The sequence below is a fragment of the Phyllopteryx taeniolatus genome, chromosome 18 (assembly GCF_024500385.1).
Source record: "Phyllopteryx taeniolatus isolate TA_2022b chromosome 18, UOR_Ptae_1.2, whole genome shotgun sequence".
In the NCBI taxonomy this organism is placed as follows: domain Eukaryota; kingdom Metazoa; phylum Chordata; class Actinopteri; order Syngnathiformes; family Syngnathidae; genus Phyllopteryx; species Phyllopteryx taeniolatus.
Window position 1 is genome coordinate 16,206,166 of NC_084519.1, and position 17,597 is coordinate 16,223,762.

The following is a 17,597-nucleotide window of genomic DNA, read 5'->3' on the forward strand; positions in this document are numbered from 1 at the left end:
TTTGTCTTTCTGGTTTATTCCCTGAAAGAGAGACATTTTACAGAGCAGACACAACACATGGCATGCAGCACACTAAGATCCTTTGACAAGCTGCAGTCACACTTGCGCTATTGTGTACAGGGACTAGGAAGGCATGAGAAGAACCTTTGGCAATGAGCTGAACACGTGAAGTTTCTACTAGTTTGCAGCATAAATAAATAAAATGGATTCAGAGAATGTGCTCAGACACTTGCGGGGTCTTGGTTGGTGGAAATGTTGCCATTGGTGTTGGGGAGCAGCCTGCTGGACAACTGCTTCTGCTTCTCCGTCGCTTTCTGCTTCACCCTAAACACAACAAAAGCCTCATCATGTTCACCAACAACAGGGAATTTACATCCACAGTTAGCATTAGCCTTAGCGAACTAGCATGAACTAGGAGCTTTACCTGGGAATAAGGAACTTTACCCAGGAACTAGGAGCTTTACCCGGTAACAAATACATTCTTCGAACAAGGAACTTTACTCAAGAACTACAAACTTAATCCAGGAACTACAAACTTTAGCTGGGAAACTAGTAGTTTTACCTTGGGAAATAGGAAGGTTACCTGGTAACTAGTATCAGATCAACACATACTGTATAGCTTTAGCCAGATAGCACAACAAAGTACTTCTCATACACTGTTAGCCAGTTAGCATTACCACTGTGCAACTCTATTTTACATACACCTTTCACTTTAGACTTGTTCAACTTCCTGTGACTCACTTGTCTGGGTGTTCGATATCGTCGATGGTCTCGGGCAGCGGGATTCCGCGGGTTTCCGGAAGCATCAAGACCAAAGCGCCGGCCAATAATGCCAGGAAGCCTACAATGAAAAAAATTCTGAAAGTTAGCTACTCCAAGTAGCCTACATAGCCTGAAGCAGCATGCTAGCATGGCGGGCTTACCAAATATGATTAGGGGCAGCTCCAACCAGATGACAGCCAGCCGGTAGAGCAGGAAGGGGGCCACAATACCGCCCACGTCGCACAGCGTGGAACACACTGACACACCCAGGTTCCTGAAGACAGGGGACACCTTTAGAACCTTCTCGGCGACCAACAAATTTACCCAGGAAATAAGAACTTTACCTGGTAACTTGAGAGTTTACTCAGGAACAAAACAAGTAAAAGCAAGTAAAGACTTTACCCAGGAACCAGGGGAAACAAATTAAGGTTACTAGTAACCCAAGTAATTTTCCTAGTTCTAGTAGTCTCTAACTCCCAGGTAAAGTCTCGAGTTCCCACGTAAAGTTTCTGGTTCCCTGTGTAAGCGCTGAGGAAATGTCTAGTTCCCAGGTAGATTTCCCAGTTCCTGTGTTAAATCACTACCGCCTGGGTAGTTACCGCTATCCGTGTAAAGTTCCTAGTTCCTGAGTAAACGGGTTCATTGTGTTAATGGTTGATTCCTGAGTAAGGTTCCTAGCTCATAGGTGATTACGAGGGAAGGCTTTATCTGAAAAAAGTCTTGTAGAGTTGTGTGTTGATGAAGACAAACATCTCAAAGCACCCATGGACCAGCAACTCGCAATTTTATCTGGGAAGTGGAACTATGAACTTAACCCATTAAAGAGTAACTTTACCCATGAACCATAAGCTTCACCCACGAACAAGTAACTTTATCTGGAAACCGGTACCTTTTCCAGGGAACCACTAACTTTATTCATGAACTTGGAACTTTACCCATGACCTTGAGACAATATCACGGATCAAGGCTCGGGAACCTTTTTTCCTTGCATTTTTGGTTCCAGAAACTTTTAAGTGTGAATTCAAAAGTGTAACTGTGGCCATCCTGCATGGTCCATCCCTAGAATTGAATTTGTGCGACCACCGTCCAACTTCTTGAGCTAGCTTAGTAGGCTAAAAGCCCAGACTAATAACCTTCGTGCTAGTGCAGCCGTTAAGGCGTCGGGGAGAGAGGTTTACTAAAGTACACTCGCACAAGCTAGCTGACATCAGTTACACGAGCCTCAGTGACGACGGTTTCACCTGACAAAAGTCGGATATAGTTCCGTGTTGACGAAGACGACCATCTCGAACGTCATGGTGATGCCCAGTCGGCCCACGCACGCCACTGCCGTCTTCAACCAGCCTGGCGGCGCCAGAGGAGGCATTAGCGAGCGTACCTCAAGTAGAGAAAAACAGATGGCAGCGGCACTCACCGTCATGCAGGAAGGCGGTGATGAAGCAGGCGGCTCCGGCCACGGCGTTGGCGGTGGCGAAGGGGAGTCGGCGGCCCACGCGTTCAATGGTGAAGAGGATGAGGAAGGCGGCGGGGAACTCCACCAGGGAGGAGATCAGGAAGCTGATGTAGACATTTCCTCCCATGATGCCCAGACGCATGATCAGACCCTGGTAGACCACAGCGCTGGTGAACCTACAACAACATTGCACTAAAGTTGTGAGCTGTTTCGTGGTGTGTACGCCTTACCTGATGGTGGCGCTAGATAGACTTGATAGAGAGTTTACAGTTGCTAAAGTTCAGAAGTTCTAAATGTTTCCACAGGGCAGAAATAATATATGCATAGTGGTATGCTTGGTTTGTACTATGTTTTTGTGGTCGTGACTTTACCCTCGAACTACACACTTTATATGGGAACTAGTAACTTTACCTGAGAGCTAATAACTTAACTCAGCTGTTTTCAAAGCAGAGTCCTCCACACTGCCGGCGGATGTAGATCTTTTTGACTGATCTTTCAGATGCAGTAATTGGCATAAAGCACGGAGCACGGCCCATTCCGGAAAGGTGGGGGAAAAAAAGTTGCAGAATATTTCCAGACTTGTGTGTAATGGGCGGGAACTGACCAGTTGTAGCTGAGAATGAAGGTGTGCTTCCTCATGTTGGGCGTTCGGATCAGGTCCATCATGGAGGCGGTGGACGCCGAGTCGGCGTTGTCGTCCGTCAGCGTCTACGTCGCGGACAAAGCAAAAGGGGATGAACGCTGGATTTGTGCTGCTAATGTCTAAACTTCAGGAGGAGGCCACTGAGATCAGACCTCAATGTTTTTGGACAGAGTCTTGTTGTTCTCCTTGGCCATTGCCTCAGTGATCTCCACAGCTTCAGTCTTCCTGTTCTGCGATAGCAGCCATCTTGGAGATTCCGGGATGAGCCTGCCAGTAAGAGATGACAGATGTAAAGATGAAGATATTTACCAGTATACAGTATATGCGCAATATAATGTATTGTGAGGTACTTGGAAAGGTTAAGTTACTAATTCCTAGGTCAAGTTTCTAGTGCCCGGGTAATGGTCCTAGTTCCTGGATAACATTACTATTTCTCGGGTCATATGCGAAGTCATTACTTCCCGGGTAACATTCCCTGGGTAAAGTTACTAGTTCCTGTGGAAAGATCTTACTTACTGAGTAAAGTCTCGCGTTAATGGTTTAAGTTACTGATAAAGTTACTAGTTCATGGGTAAAATTAGTAGTGCCGGGATAAAGTTCCTAGTCCATCAATATTTTAGCACGTCTCACCAATAGTACAAGACGTAGAGGAAGTAGGGAACTGTGATGACCACCTGCAGCCAGCGCCAGTCAGTGATGAAATAGGCCAGCAGGGGGAGCAGGAGGAGCCCCACGCTGAAGAACATTTGGTACAGAATGCCCACCGTGCGCCTCGACTCCACGCCCACGATCTCCGTGACTGAGAGGGAAAAGGTACATGGGCAATAGGGACAAAGCGCGCAGAGGAACTTTAAACGTGTTGTTTTGCGCACGATGTCTTCAAGAGCTACCAAAGATGACAACATTCGATCTTTATGTTTCGTTCATGTTTACATATATTTAACTTTTGTCTGAAGACACCAGCCATAGAGAACAAAATTTTAGCAAGTTAGTCTTCAAACCATCATGTCGACACGTAGTTATGCTCGTTAGCGTAGCGTGCACTAGCCTGTTTTTCGGGTTTTGTCACGCAACGTTCTGCATAAAACAGATATCACTGGATCACGATACTAACGATATCATTATGTTGGTAAAAAAAAAAAAAAAAAAAACATGATCATATGATTTTCTTTGTGATTATTGCACAAACACTACCACAATGCTATCGCTATCGTGAGGAACATACGACGGTATCGCAAGTTTCCCTGCAGTTATTGTATAAGCACTGTATTGTTGCTTAGTAACGTCTCTAATATGACCACTTTTAAGATGTCTCTAATAACATGTAGGCCACATATCCAATTTTAGATTGGGGATCACATGCATATTTTGTGTCGGTATTATGCATAAGGCTTTAAAATATACATAAATAATAAATATATGGTCACTACTTCACTGATTTTTGTCCACCACAATACTCTTGAAAACGTTACTCACTCAGCACGTATCCCGCCATCCAGCCACCCTTCACGCCAAACCCGAAGAGCACCCTGAAGATCAGCATGGACACGTAGTTGGGCGACACGGCCACCAGGATACCCGCCACTCCGTTGAACAGGTTGGACATCACGAAGCTCATCTTCCTGCCAAACCTGCGCAGAGAAAACAGCGGGAGGCGGGCGAGAGGCGGCGGGACGACCGGGCGGGTAAAGGGGACATCGGGCGCTCACCTGTCGGCCAGGTAACCAATGGTGATGCTTCCCAGCAGGAAGCCGATGTTGAGCATGGCCTGGAACATGTCCATCAGCCAGGCGTCGTCGCACACCAAGTCAAACTGATCACAAACGCAACAGACTTAAGTTACTTGAAGGGAAAAGGGAAATCTGCCCCCGCGAAAAATCCCTTTTTTGATCAAACAATCATTGTGATTTGACGGTAGTACACGATAAACCTCTGGCTTCATCTTTGCCTCTAATTTGATAGACATACAGCGGTACTCAAATCATCTTTTTCATGTGTAACGAATGGAAATGCCATTAATCCATTCCAGCCCCCCTCCCCCCAAAAAATAAATGTCTTTTTTTTTTTTATGTAAGAAAACTAGCACGCTATAATATTGTAAGTACTTAATTAAAACATAGTAATAATCCAATTTATTGTGCAGCTCCTCCTGGCGTGTGCGACTTGGCCACTGGGTGGCGGTATAAGACAGTCATGCAAAGGCTCGTGCAGAATTTTTATTATTATTATTATTCATACAATTAAGAAAAAATATGAATGAAGAAAAAAATGGGCTGCGGCAAAAAGGGCACTTTTTTCATTACGGGCAATATGGTAGGTGCTTGAGCACCACCTCGTGGTTAGATGTGCACATGCCTTGTCATGCAGGCAAACGAAGAGTTTCGGTGATTAAGTAATCTGCAGTAATAAACATTTTTCTTAGAGGATAAAGAATATATGCCTGTGGATATTGTGATATTGTCAATCTACGTGTTGCTCCGCTGCTTGTGTTTAAATATCTGTTGCTTAAAGTGCTAGCATTAAGCTAGTGGGGGCATTCTTAAGGCAAGGTTTGGCCATTTTAAATCCACAATATGTAATTCTCTTTGCTTTGTTTAGTTTGAGGGGGGAAAAAACGGCTGAACGACAGCTCGTGTATGGGCAAACCTATCTTCGAGAACGGGCCTACCTCAGTAACGAAGGATTTCCTCCCCTCGTAGTCGTACTCCCATCCGCTGGTGCAGGGTTTGGTGGGCGTCCCGCTCAGGTCCAGTTCTTGGGTGTCGCAGGTTAGCGTGGCGTTCCAGTCCACTTCGTACTGCTCGCAACTGCTGTGCTGCAGCTCGCCCGACACGTTGACCGGCGACGCCATCAGCCGCCGGCCGTCGGCCGGGCTGCGATCGCACGACCGCCTCCACTGCTCCACCGCGCCGTCCCGGCACCAGTGGTCCGGCGTGAAACCCTGGAAGACGATGCCCACGTAGACGCCAGCCCAGGGAACGGACACCAGGGAGAGAAGGGCGAAGATGCGCTTTTGGCAGCTGCCGAACTTTCCGACTTCCTCCAAGATGTCGTCGAATGAAGTCATTGTGGCGAAAAGTGGCGAGCGGTCCGGTCCGCTGGGTTTTTAAGAGGACGGGTCCGAGCAAAGTTCAGTGGGTTGTGCGGCGAACCGTTAAAGCGTTTACAGACACGCGTTTTCAGGGAGTCACATGGCCTGGGTAACTTCATCTATATACACAAACACGTGGACCTGGTCCACAACTACAAGTTAAGGGGATTTTATGTGAGGTGAGGCATTCATTTAACCTTGGGGGGGGGGGGGGGCTTCTGTGAGATTTATTCGCACTCATGAATGACTCTTGACTAAATTTTTTTTTCCCCTGAAGAAAAAAAAAATAGGGGAAAAAATGAAAGTTTATATGAGGTGAGGCGTTTATTTTCTGAAGTGCATTACGCTTTCGCACCTGTTTTTTCCCCGAGGGGACAAAGGGAAGCTTTACTGTGAGGTGAAGGATTTACTTACTCAAGACGAGGGAACTAACGTCAGGTGACGGGAGAAAGGGGGTCATTTACATGAGGTGAGGCATTTATTTATCTTGAGGGGGTAAAATGGGGGGCCTTTTTCTTTTTCAACTGGAAGACACCAAGCCCCCAATTTTCTTTTTCCAAAGGAAAGTGTGTTTTGGTGAGGTAAGCCTTTTATTTACTCAAGTGGATGACACTTGATTTCCTGTTGGGGAATTTTATGTGAAGTAAGGCATTTATTTTGTTAAGTGGATGACCCTTTATCACCTGCTTTTGTTTTTCTGAAGAAATGGGTGTTTAGCCGGTGGAGCATTCATTTTATCAAGTGGATAACACGAGCACCTGTTTTTTTTTAGAGGAAAAAGGGGGAATTTATGGGAGGCAAGGTCTTTATTTTTTTGGGCGTCACTTTATAAACTTTTTTTTCCCCTGAGGGAACAAAGAGGGCTCGCATTTATTTTTTCAAGTACACCTCACTTGATGACCTGTTTTTTATTTCTAAGATTAAAAAAAGGGGGCATTTATGAAAGGTAAGGCCTTCAGATGTAACCAAGGATAGACCGTAAAGTCATTTGGGACCGGTCAGGTTCGAGTGCAATGACCTATTATTTGAGTCAGAAATGATGAGTCCATTAATCCATTAATATTTTGAGTGCGCCTCAAGTCATCATTCATAAGGTATTTATTCAAATAAAGAGACGACGGTACATGGAGGTTCTTTTAAATACCAAAAAACGGGCACAAACATGAGACAACAAAAGCAGGATGATGATGATGATAATGATGATCACACCTCATTTTTTGTGCTTTTCTCCAGTGCACCACCATTATTAGTCCTCTTTTAGAAAATCTCAGAAAACAAAGTAGCGTACGTGCAAATCCCCACAACAACAACAACAAAGCTTTTGAAACTACTGGAGAAAAAGAAGAAAGAAAAAAAAACAAAAAAACATTCACATACCGGGCCAGTCAGCACTGTGCCAACTTCGTCAGCGCTTTGACGATAATACAGAATTTATTTCTCAAAATGATACGGCTTAAATAAATACTGCTTGGAAAAAAATTAAATAAAAACTTCATTGAGCTTCAGCAACACGCTTACGTTTTGTGCCTTCTTAAATGCTGACGAACTTAAAACATTTTTCTTAGTCTTTTCTAAGGTGACAAAATGATTTTTGCTCAAGTGAAGGAGTCTTGATTAGCAGGGGCACAAAGGTTGTGTTTATATTTCTCCACCAAGTCATTATCGAAATTGGGCAAGCCCCGACGGCTGCGTGAATGCACATTTGCTACTCTTCGGCGAGTTCTGTCCGAAACGTCGGCTCTCCTGTTACGCCTCTGATGCGGCAGTTTTCAGATAACACCCTGTGAACGCGGCTTTCATATCGTTTGTTGGTTCGGTCTTCGACTACTGCGACTAGCCGTTTTCTCTTCAGTCAGCCCTCAACACATAACGCATTATTCATAATTTTACTTGCAATTTCACCCAAAATACGTGACAAATGCAGATTTGACTACTGACATGCGATTGGCGAAGGAATGACTCAATCGCCACGAAAAATAGCAACGACAGCATGTGCAGAAATATGGCTTTGACGCGACAAACGCACTCACGTCGGCACTCTCAAAACATCCATTCGCTTAAATAATCATAAAAACTCAAACAAACAAATGATCATCTATGTAGAGAGTGAAAATAAGAGAACAATCAATCAAGCTTTTTTTTTTTTTTTTTTTAAAAAAAAGGCCTCACTCTCTCTTTTCAGGGGGAGAAAAGACTTGCTTTTTGCTGTGAGTGTAAACAATACGACACCCGAGCATCTTCGTTCCCTTTAAAGCCGCACGACGACTGACCTTCGCTGCCCGCGCCCCCTCGGCCGGAGTTGGTCGCCGATTGACTTCGCCGTTTTGGTCGCCGCGTGGACCTTCGTCTTAAACAATCTGCCAAGAGACGCTCGTTTTGAGATAAAGTGCTAAAGAAATGGCACGGCTGCAATCAAAAGAACACCATTTTGGACAAACACGGCAAACGGCGACACGGGGGACGAACTGGACCATCTTGATCGCTTCCAGAGCAACTGTGAGAAACACTGTAAATAAAGGAGCAATCAAGAAATAACAAGATGGTGGCAGAGGGGTGGTGGAAGTGTCAGTAATGCTGAGGGCGTTGCTATGGCGACATTCACTGAGAAAAAGAGAGAGAGAGCAGTTCTGGAGGGCGATTTACACCCGCAGGAGGTCCTCGTCGCTGTCGTCGTCCTCCCGCTTGGGCTTAGGTGCCGCGTTGTTATTGCGGCGGCCGCCCGCCGAGCGGGCTCGGCCGCTCTTCCGCTTCCGTTCGGGCTCGTCCAGGAGGCCCACCAGGTCCTCGTCGCTCTCCTCCTGAGAGAAGAACACCAACCCTTAATGTTTTGCCTAGATAGCGTATGTCATCTCTCTCTTTGGCAAGATACGCCGCTTCAATTTACTTCTCTTGCCCAAGTAAAAGCAATCGATCTTGTCTTGCCTCTTTGTTTTGGCAAGATATGTTGCATCGGGTGTTTTTTTTGTTTTTTTGCAACAAACCACATCAAGTCATACATCAAATTAAAGGTCTTGAGGAGGGCTTTTGAGATCTACAATTATTGTGATAATACGCCATAAAGGCCATCAGACTTCTCGAGGAAAGCAGACTCATTGTAAAATACTCCGTGGGCCGATGCGGCTCACCCGCAGGAAGACGCTACGATGGGCGGACGACGACTTGACCACGCGCACTCCGGGGACGCTGAGCACCTCGTCCTCGCTGTCGTTGTCCTGCTCGTCCAACGAGAAGGAGCGCAGGCCGTCCGTGTTGACCGGCTTGGTCTTGATGTGGCCGTTGCTGAGGTTACCGCGGCCCCGCTGGGATGCGGAGAAGGACAAAGACGAGGCGGCCGTGGCGGGAGCCTCCATTTCTTCCATCAGCCACTCCATCTCGTCCTCGCCCGCATCTTCATCCATGTTGACCTGAGGGGAACAAGTCTACATTTTCTTGGCGATTCCTGCAGGTGCCACGATCGCACGCTGGCCAAAAACCTTTTGTCTACAGGATGATGCATTCGTTGATCAGGAGAACGCACCTTGGAATATTTGTAGGAGACCTGGTTGCCTCTCCTGCAGCAGCCAGCCACCTTCTGAAGCACAATTTCTCTGGAAGTCCACAACAACAAAAAGTGTCAAAAGGGACATACGCCAAATTGATCTCAATTTTGATAACTTACATAATAACTGTTGTTTGACTACTTACCTTCTCTCTCGCTTACGCATCAGCAGTGCCAGTAGACAAACGCTCAATCCCGCCAACAGGAGGCTCAGCAGCATGGCCGCCACCTGACTCCTCCCGGAACGAGTCGGAACGCCGCCGCCGTCGTCGTCGCTGTCTCCGTCTCGCGTCTCCGCGTCCACAGTCCTACAGGACAAAGGCGGAGACGTCATGCCGTCGTATATTCTTTCAATTACGACATTCCCCCACGACATTGCAGTTCCTCCCGCTCTCGTTCTGATTTTCAAGACCTACGAAAATTCACCTTACAAACAACAAACACTTCCGTGTTAGTTAAAAAAAAAAACTATTAATTCAATAAATACTTGTTGTGCCACGACGAGCTTCTGTTTGCATGTGTTGCTGCTCCGTGTGTATTAAAGTAGGAGTTGTTTGAATGTTTATAAATACTGGAACATCTGTGCTCATTTCCGTTAGCCCGTTTATGGCATTTTGCATTCCATGTTTTAGCGTTAAGCTCCCAGATTTTGGCTAGACGAAATGATATGGTTTTTTTGATCATTTTGCTGTGTTTAATTGTTCAATTTCATTGAATATTGTACAAGATTCATTCAACACAATACAAATCAAATGATAAAACAGTTTACTCTATGTAGCGAATGTATTGAACTACATAAATATATGAAGTTTTCTCAATTTCCTTTGTTGACATGCACCTGTAACCTTAGTCTTGTCGAGATGTGAGCCTTTAAAAATGCGATACTATTGACGTTGCATGTTGTACCGATCCCGCTTCCGCATTTGTAGTGTAATGCCACACGGCGCGGGTTTGGATTCCCGGGCAGCGGCAACTCACGTGAGGCCACACACGGCGTCGGTGTGCCACACAAACAGATACTGGCACTCGGCCGTCTCCAGCATGAACTCGGGGATGCCCTCGCCGGCCGACGGGTTGCACTGGAACATGATGGTGGACGACACCGTTTTGGTACGCTCGCGCCCGCACGCCGACTCTGACGGCACCATCACGTCCAGGTTGCCACCTGTTGGGTGAATCCAGTCGATCCATAAACAGAGATTCACCTTTTCCATGTGTTATTTCACTGTGCATGGAAAATTGTTTATTTCATAATAAAATAATCATCATATCATACAGTAAATGTACAAAATTAACACTATTCATTCATTCATCTTCCGTTCGGCTTCTCCTCACGCGGGTCGCGGGCGTGCAGGAGCCTTTCCCAGCAATCTTCGGGTGAGAGGCGGAGTACGCCCTGAACTGGTCGCCAGCCAATCGCAGGGCACATACAAACAAACAACCATTCACGCACACATTGACACTTAAGTGCAATTTAGAGTCTTCAATCAACCTCGTTTTGCGGGATGTGGGAGGAAACCGGAGTGCCCGGAGAAAATCCACGCGGGCACGGGGTGAACATGCCAACTCCACACTGGCGGGGCCGGGGATTGAACCCCGGTCCTCAGAACTGTGCCGCCTCAAAGTGAACACTATTTAATTAAAAATGAATACAATTTGTTATGTTTGTTTGTAAAATTGTTTATCAATATTTGACCGTTCATGGAGACAAGCCAACGGGCGCGACGACCATGAGATGATTTATAATTTGAGTCAAATTTGATCTTTCAGAAATCTGTGCAAAACTGCTCGCCCTTCGCATTAATCAGTACCCAACAAGTAGCTGTCAGGTTCAGAAACGTCGCTGACCCCTGCTCTAAAGTGAGCACGTCAAATACCTTTGATGTAATATTTAGCCTTGCTGGAGGAGCCAATGCGCCGCCTGTACGGTCCGTTGAGTTTGACCTGGCAGATGTTGGCACCCACACAGGTGGGCAGGGAGCTGTTGGTGAGCCCGGACAGCTGGATGTGGTAGATGTAGCGGTCCCCGTTGGAGCGGATGTCTCCGGAGGCTTGGTGGTGACTGCGGGCGCGTTTGAGCGTGAGTTGGGCTGGAGGGGAGAGGAAGGGGCAGGGGGCGGGGGGGGGTCTCATTGCAGGCGACGCTACCTGAAGTAAAGCTCTCCCAGACTGAGGCGGGCGCCGGTGTCGGGGTTCCGAAAGGTCCCGTTGACCATCTCCACCTCCCGCTGCTTGACGGCACACGCCGAGCGGGTCTCCCAGCCGATAACGAACAGGCAGGCCGTTTTGTCCACGCTGCACACAAACACACACCAAAGTATCATACAGCAAGTAACAAATGATTTGTAAAAAAAAAAAAAAAAAAAAAACATGCTCACTACAAGTTTGTCCCCAAATAAATCGAGTCACTATTTAACTGGCAATTACTCACATATTTTGTTTTGATTTAGGTGTTTATTGACACAGATACAAATCAAATGAGTTCAGTTCAAGAAAATAACAATAAATTTAGGATAATTTAATGGCAGGTAAGAAAACCGTCTTCTCCAAGCTGCGTGTCGGCAATTATTCAAACTGGTTTTCCCGGTTCTCCAAGCGCAACTACTAGCGAAGACCAAATGGATTCAACAACATTGCGCAACATTTCATTTGAAATTGCAAGACGTTGTCAGTTCTTCTTGGAATTCATTGACCATCACCGGTTTTACGAAAGCGTGAGCGAGAGAGCACAATCAAAAAGTCACTTCTGGTCATGCAAATATATAACTGAAAGGATTTGTATTGAGCAATTTTGTTTTCTTCACATTGCTCTCTGAAAAACATGGAGAAAAAAAATCCACTGTTTTATTATTATTAAATGTCATATTTTGTGCAGTTTTGCCATTTAATGGCATTGACTTTCATACATGAAGTTGTCACGGTCCTAACCCGGGAAGATTCTAAATTGTCAACATGCGTGAGAATGCAAGTGAGAACGCGTGTTAGTCCTTATGTGCCAATCTGATCGGCTGCCCAGCAGTCCAGCGGGCACCCGCCTCTCGCCCAAAGTCAGCACTGTAAAAAAAAAAAGTGTTTTGGAAGGAGCACAATAAATTAAATGGCGATGAGGTACATGAGGAGATGAATTATACTACGGATTCTAATGATTTATCATGGCGTGACGTCTTAACGAGCCAAAGTTTAACCTGGAAGACAAACAGTCTTCTGACATTAACTGGCTGTTAAACCGCAAAGTAAATGAATGCCACCGTCCCGAGTCTTTTCCTTCTCGAGCGTCACGGCACGTTTGTTCCCTTCGCGGCCACCTCGACATTGTTGTCGCGCGTCGAGCTGCGTTCCTACTTGATGATGGCCGGGTGTCCGACGGTGGTGCCGCAGCTCAGCCGGATCTCCGTCTTTGCCGCCACGCCGTTACCGCAGGAGGCGTCGCCAGCCGAATAGTTGACAAAAATCTTGCCGTCTGTGTGAGAGGCAAGAGGGGACTGGTTAGATATTGTGAACGTCAGAAAAAAAGAAAAGAAAAAATATGTCCACTTTATGATTTGATTTATTTATTTATTTATTTATTTTTTACATTTTTTTAAATTATTATTTATTTTAGCTCATGCTGTGGAGGGCGTCTCAGTCTCCCTAAAAAGTCGGCAAAGTTGCTTTGTGTATTTTGAGAGGGAGCTTTGTCACAGAGCTTTTATGAAGACATCGGGGCACTGATTTGAATTGGATAACATCCATCCATCCATTTTCTGAGCCGCTTCTCCTCACTAGGGTCGCGGGCGTGCTGGAACCTATCCCAGCTGTCATCGGGCAGGAGGCGGGGTACACCCTCAACTGGTTGCCAGCCAATCGCAGGGCACATAGAAACAAACAACCATTCGCACTCACAGTCAGGCCTACGGGCAATTTTAGAGTCTCCAATTAATGCATGTTTTTGGGATGTGGGAGGAAACCGGAGTGCCCGGAGAAAACCCACGCAGGCACGGGGAGAACATGCAAACTCCACACAGGCGGGACCGGGGATTGAACCCCGCTCCTCAGAACTGTGAGGCTGACGCTCTAACCAGTCGGCCACCGTGCCGCCATTGGATAACATGTCTCCTTCAAAACCGAAAATGATAGACGTGGTCCTGAATCTGTGTAATGTTTGCCAATCGCTTCGTTAAACAGTGACGCGGTTACGGAAAGAAACGGAATTGACGAAATGTTTTCCTACCCTCGGAGCTCATCTTCTGAGTGTGGAGGCGGCCCAGCGTCCGCGTGCTTCCGTCCGCCGAGCGCCGACACACAGCGGCCCCCTCGGGACAACCCGGAAATCCTTTGTGAATCCCCTGACACAGGTTGACGAAATATCTGCGGACACGTCGGGGACGGGGAGAGTCACAAGAGGCGACGGCGATGACGACGCTTCTCGTTCCCCAAAAGAGACTCACGAGTCGCCGCGGTGGTTGAACTTCCACGGCTCGGTGAGGGAGGAGAGCGCGCGCAGGTCGAAGGTTCGATGCCGGCTGACCAGCTCGCACGGCATCTTCTGCGGGGTGCACGCGGCGCTCGTCCGCCACAGGAAGGTGGCCGAGCAGCCCGCCGTTTCCGACAGCAGCTGCGGGGAGCCGTAGCCCGCAGCCGGGTCGCAGGTAAACAGTATGGAAGACTGGCGCTTGGCAGATGCTAATAATGAGGATGATAACAAAATCATCATCATCATCGTCGTCATCATAATGATTAAAGCTGCAAAAGCATTGACCCGTTTTACAGAGTCATTCAACTTTGCTGAGTGCACGCAATGGCAAAAATGAAAAATGTTTGCCATTTAGCGTCTCCCATCTGACTACGCGGTTTGACTTCACGCAACCGGACTGAATTCGTAGGACGAGTTCATCTGGATACGATTTCAATTCCCGTGTCTTTTTGCGACTTCCCGATGGGTCGACTCGCGATCGACATGCCTATCACGTTCCAGTGAAAGTGGCTGCGGGGGAAGAATTTTCAAAGTCAACTTAGCTTTTGAAGGACCCCCGGGAAAAAATGGAAAATGTTTGCCTCAAACCAAAATGGCCGACTTCCTGTGTGTTTTCTGGCAGAAGTGAAACTGGCTGCGGGGGCTGAATTTTCAAACTCAAGTTGGCTTTTGGAACAATTCTTGATGGCGAAATGTCAAGCCTCACCTGGCTGGCAGAAACCCCATTTCTTGTCCTCGTCATAGTTGGCGGTGGTGGCGCACCACTTCCTGCCGTCGGTCCTCTCGTCTGTGGTGCATTCGGTGTACGAGCGTTTCATGAACGCGAAGGGGAACACGCACGCCTCGCCCTCGTGCGTCACTACAACGCACACCATTTGCATGCATGCATTTCTCATGGGGAATGCGCATTGAAAATATGAAGAAATCCGCGGTCCGACAGCTTCCCACGCGATCGGTTACAGAGGTGGGACGGCTTACCGGGCGGGCACGGATCCCCGCCGCCATACTGCATCAGCACAGCCTGCTCGTCGTGCTTGAAGTCCATGGTCATGGCCTTGCCGATGCCGAACGACGCCGCCGATTCGGCCGAGCCCGACACTCGGCAAACGGCGGCGCCCTTGCAGCGGGGCTCCGACACCGAGCTGCACACGTTGATGAGGTAGTTGTCGGAGGTGCCCAGCGGGACCTGTCGCAACAAACACGGCTCTTTAATGGTGTGTTGCATTTTGACTAAGGCGTGTTACACACATTATTATGACACCTGGGGGCTTTTCTGAATTGGGGGGGGTGGGGGGGGGAATACATGACGCCTCTTAACATCAGCAGTTCTAAATGTGTCTTTGGTGTCACCTGCACTTGGCCCGTCAACGGCGACAAGTCGAAGGTGTACTGCAGCTGAGCGTCGGCCAGCTGGCATCCGCTAGTGTGGGAGGCGGCCGAGCACACCACAGGCGTCGCCCATTCGAAAATGTACACGCAGTCCTGCAGCCTCAGCATGCGCGGGGAGCCCTGGAGAGACGATGGCCAGTTTGTACAGCGCACATAAAACAGCTGCCATAGAGGAAACGGCGTACCGACCAGATCCACGCCTCGCTGGCAGGTGAAGATGATGGTGGAGGTGTAGTTCTGCGCCGGGTCAGACGCACACTGGGTGGAGCTGGCGTAGGTCATGGACACGTCGCCCGCGGCGCTGATGTGAGGGCCGCTCGTCGTCCGCCCGATGTCCTTTCGAAGACGCAAAGACAAAATGTCAATCTTCGCTGTGGCGTATTTCATCGAATTGTGTCACGTTTATGTTCCTGAGAGGAACAAAGCAACATTTGGCCGGATTTCTCCATAACATTTTGTTTTCAACTCCAACTTCGCATGACAAAAATGCCAATTAACTAATACCATATTATTGAAAAAAATATAAATAACGATGGCTCCCCCGATCTGCACCTGGGTCCAATACTTTTGACTCACAATTGGGTCTCCGTTGTCTGGGTCCATACAGACGCTGGCTCCAGGTGGGCAGGTGACGCCGGGGATGGGGTTCAGAGGCTGACAGATGTTGATGTAAAAGTCCGGAGAGTCGTCGTCGTCTTGCTCCACCGCGTCGTCTGAACACCGCCGAGACAAACGAGAGACATCAACGCGGACGACGTCAGGCTGGTCGACAGCTCATCAATGCGCGCAAACCGACCTGTTGCCGTGTAGTATCCGGTGGCGTGGATCAGGGGAGTCAGGTCGATCGTGGCGGAGCCGTTCTGGACCGAACATGAGACCTGGGAGGAACGCTTAAGCCGGTCAACAAAGTCATCTTTACAGTGACTTGTGCAAAAGTTTTATGAAGGTTATGATTGACAGCTTTGTTTTCACCTTTTACTGAACTGCATTACCTTTTACACCTGTGTGACATTTGGGCCGTAATCGAGCTAAGATCCCAAAACAGGGCGTTGAATTGTGTGTTCCCTCACGCTAACAGATTGCAGACGAGCTTTTGAGAAATTGAAGAAGGAATTTGGGAGAGCACCACAAGCGCAAACATCAAGTTTGGACCGAAGGATTTGGAAGTGTTAGCAGAAGGAAAACATTACTGAGCTACAGAAAATCAATGGATTGCTCGGTCTGGGAAAGAAGAAGAAGAGTAAAATCAAACCAAATGTGGCTTAAAAACATTGCCGGCTACATTTTGATCCTGAAGAAGGTTCCAGTCCTTCCTGCAGGGAAAAATGGTGAACACGCAGACAGACATACTCACAGGCTGCTCGCACACCAGGTGAGTGTGGAAGGCAAACAAGTGTGTGCAGGTGTCCGCGTTGGAGTCAATGAGGACGGGCTCCACACGGGCCGAGCTCATGCCGGGCGGTCTACGAAAGACGTCACATAAGTATATGCGCCGCTTCCGAGCGGACGTCACCGCGGGAGCCGATGGCGCACCTGCAGATGAAGTGGATGACGGTGCTGTGCTCGAGGGCGGGGTCGGCGGGGCACGGGCTTCCTCCCCGGTACGTCAGCTCCACAACTTGATCCTTGTACAAGAGCTTGTCGCTGGTCTGGCCGCCGCTCAGCGCGGTCGTCACGTCTTTAATGCACACCGCTGTGACAAAAACCAACACTTTAGCATTATGAATATTAATTAACCTCTGATAAGGAGCAATCCAAATTTGCTTTCAACCCATAATGATGTGAAACAAGTTTTTTTTTAGACTGCTGCAAATGACAATCCCAACCTTGGCCATGACTTTTTAAATTTGCAAAATTTACCCAAAAATGTTGTGCGAAAATGTCAATAACAATAACAATTCATTCCATTTTGAAATAAGGCTGTAACATAAAATGCGGGTGTGCACATTTCAGCAAGGCAAGAACTAGGGTGTGTGAAGATTTGTGGCGTATTCTGACAAAAGTATGTCACAGACTTGTTTGTTGTAAAATGTGCGTCTTTCAACTAAGTGATGTCGTCTTTGTCTTTGTTGTACGACATACCGGTTCCGGGGCTACAGCCGGCGTTGGCCACGTCTGCGCAAATGTTGACGCGGAACATCCTGCCGTGCACGTCGTGGTCGTACACCGTGTAACCGCCGTCCCGTCTCAGACTGTTCAGGTCAAACAAATGACCTGCGGGAGGCAAAGGTTTCAGTCGAAAAGCACGTGAAGCATCGATATACTTTT

At 47.7% G+C, this 17,597-nt stretch overlaps 2 protein-coding genes across 2 annotated transcripts in view; both read right to left on the bottom strand.

Annotated features, from left to right (window-relative positions):
• slc22a2 (solute carrier family 22 member 2) lies at window positions 1-5,947 on the bottom strand. Its single transcript, XM_061753794.1, has 11 exons — window positions 5,527-5,947; window positions 4,568-4,671; window positions 4,335-4,489; window positions 3,489-3,657; window positions 3,011-3,125; window positions 2,820-2,923; window positions 2,177-2,391; window positions 2,004-2,106; window positions 924-1,036; window positions 742-841; window positions 1-324 (listed from the first exon to the last, which is right to left on the bottom strand). Exons 1-11 carry the CDS (start codon window positions 5,923-5,925, stop codon window positions 222-224), a joined length of 1,680 nt encoding a protein of 559 aa, XP_061609778.1. The 5' UTR covers window positions 5,926-5,947; the 3' UTR covers window positions 1-221.
• A 1,082-nt stretch (window positions 5,948-7,029) lies between these two features.
• The window catches only part of igf2r (insulin-like growth factor 2 receptor), a 29,148-nt gene continuing 18,580 nt past the window's right edge, over window positions 7,030-17,597 (bottom strand). The window contains exons 33-51 of the mRNA XM_061753789.1: window positions 17,412-17,543; window positions 16,863-17,022; window positions 16,684-16,792; window positions 16,126-16,207; window positions 15,906-16,042; window positions 15,519-15,665; window positions 15,291-15,449; window positions 14,919-15,126; window positions 14,647-14,799; window positions 13,915-14,149; window positions 13,698-13,834; window positions 12,830-12,947; window positions 11,636-11,782; window positions 11,365-11,549; window positions 10,466-10,652; window positions 9,634-9,795; window positions 9,467-9,536; window positions 9,075-9,353; window positions 7,030-8,747 (exon numbers count right to left, since the gene is read on the bottom strand). Coding sequence (XP_061609773.1) covers window positions 8,589-8,747; window positions 9,075-9,353; window positions 9,467-9,536; window positions 9,634-9,795; window positions 10,466-10,652; window positions 11,365-11,549; window positions 11,636-11,782; window positions 12,830-12,947; window positions 13,698-13,834; window positions 13,915-14,149; window positions 14,647-14,799; window positions 14,919-15,126; window positions 15,291-15,449; window positions 15,519-15,665; window positions 15,906-16,042; window positions 16,126-16,207; window positions 16,684-16,792; window positions 16,863-17,022; window positions 17,412-17,543 — 2,966 coding nt within the window. The 3' untranslated portion in view covers window positions 7,030-8,588. The remainder of the gene's footprint in view (window positions 8,748-9,074; window positions 9,354-9,466; window positions 9,537-9,633; window positions 9,796-10,465; window positions 10,653-11,364; window positions 11,550-11,635; window positions 11,783-12,829; window positions 12,948-13,697; window positions 13,835-13,914; window positions 14,150-14,646; window positions 14,800-14,918; window positions 15,127-15,290; window positions 15,450-15,518; window positions 15,666-15,905; window positions 16,043-16,125; window positions 16,208-16,683; window positions 16,793-16,862; window positions 17,023-17,411; window positions 17,544-17,597) is intronic.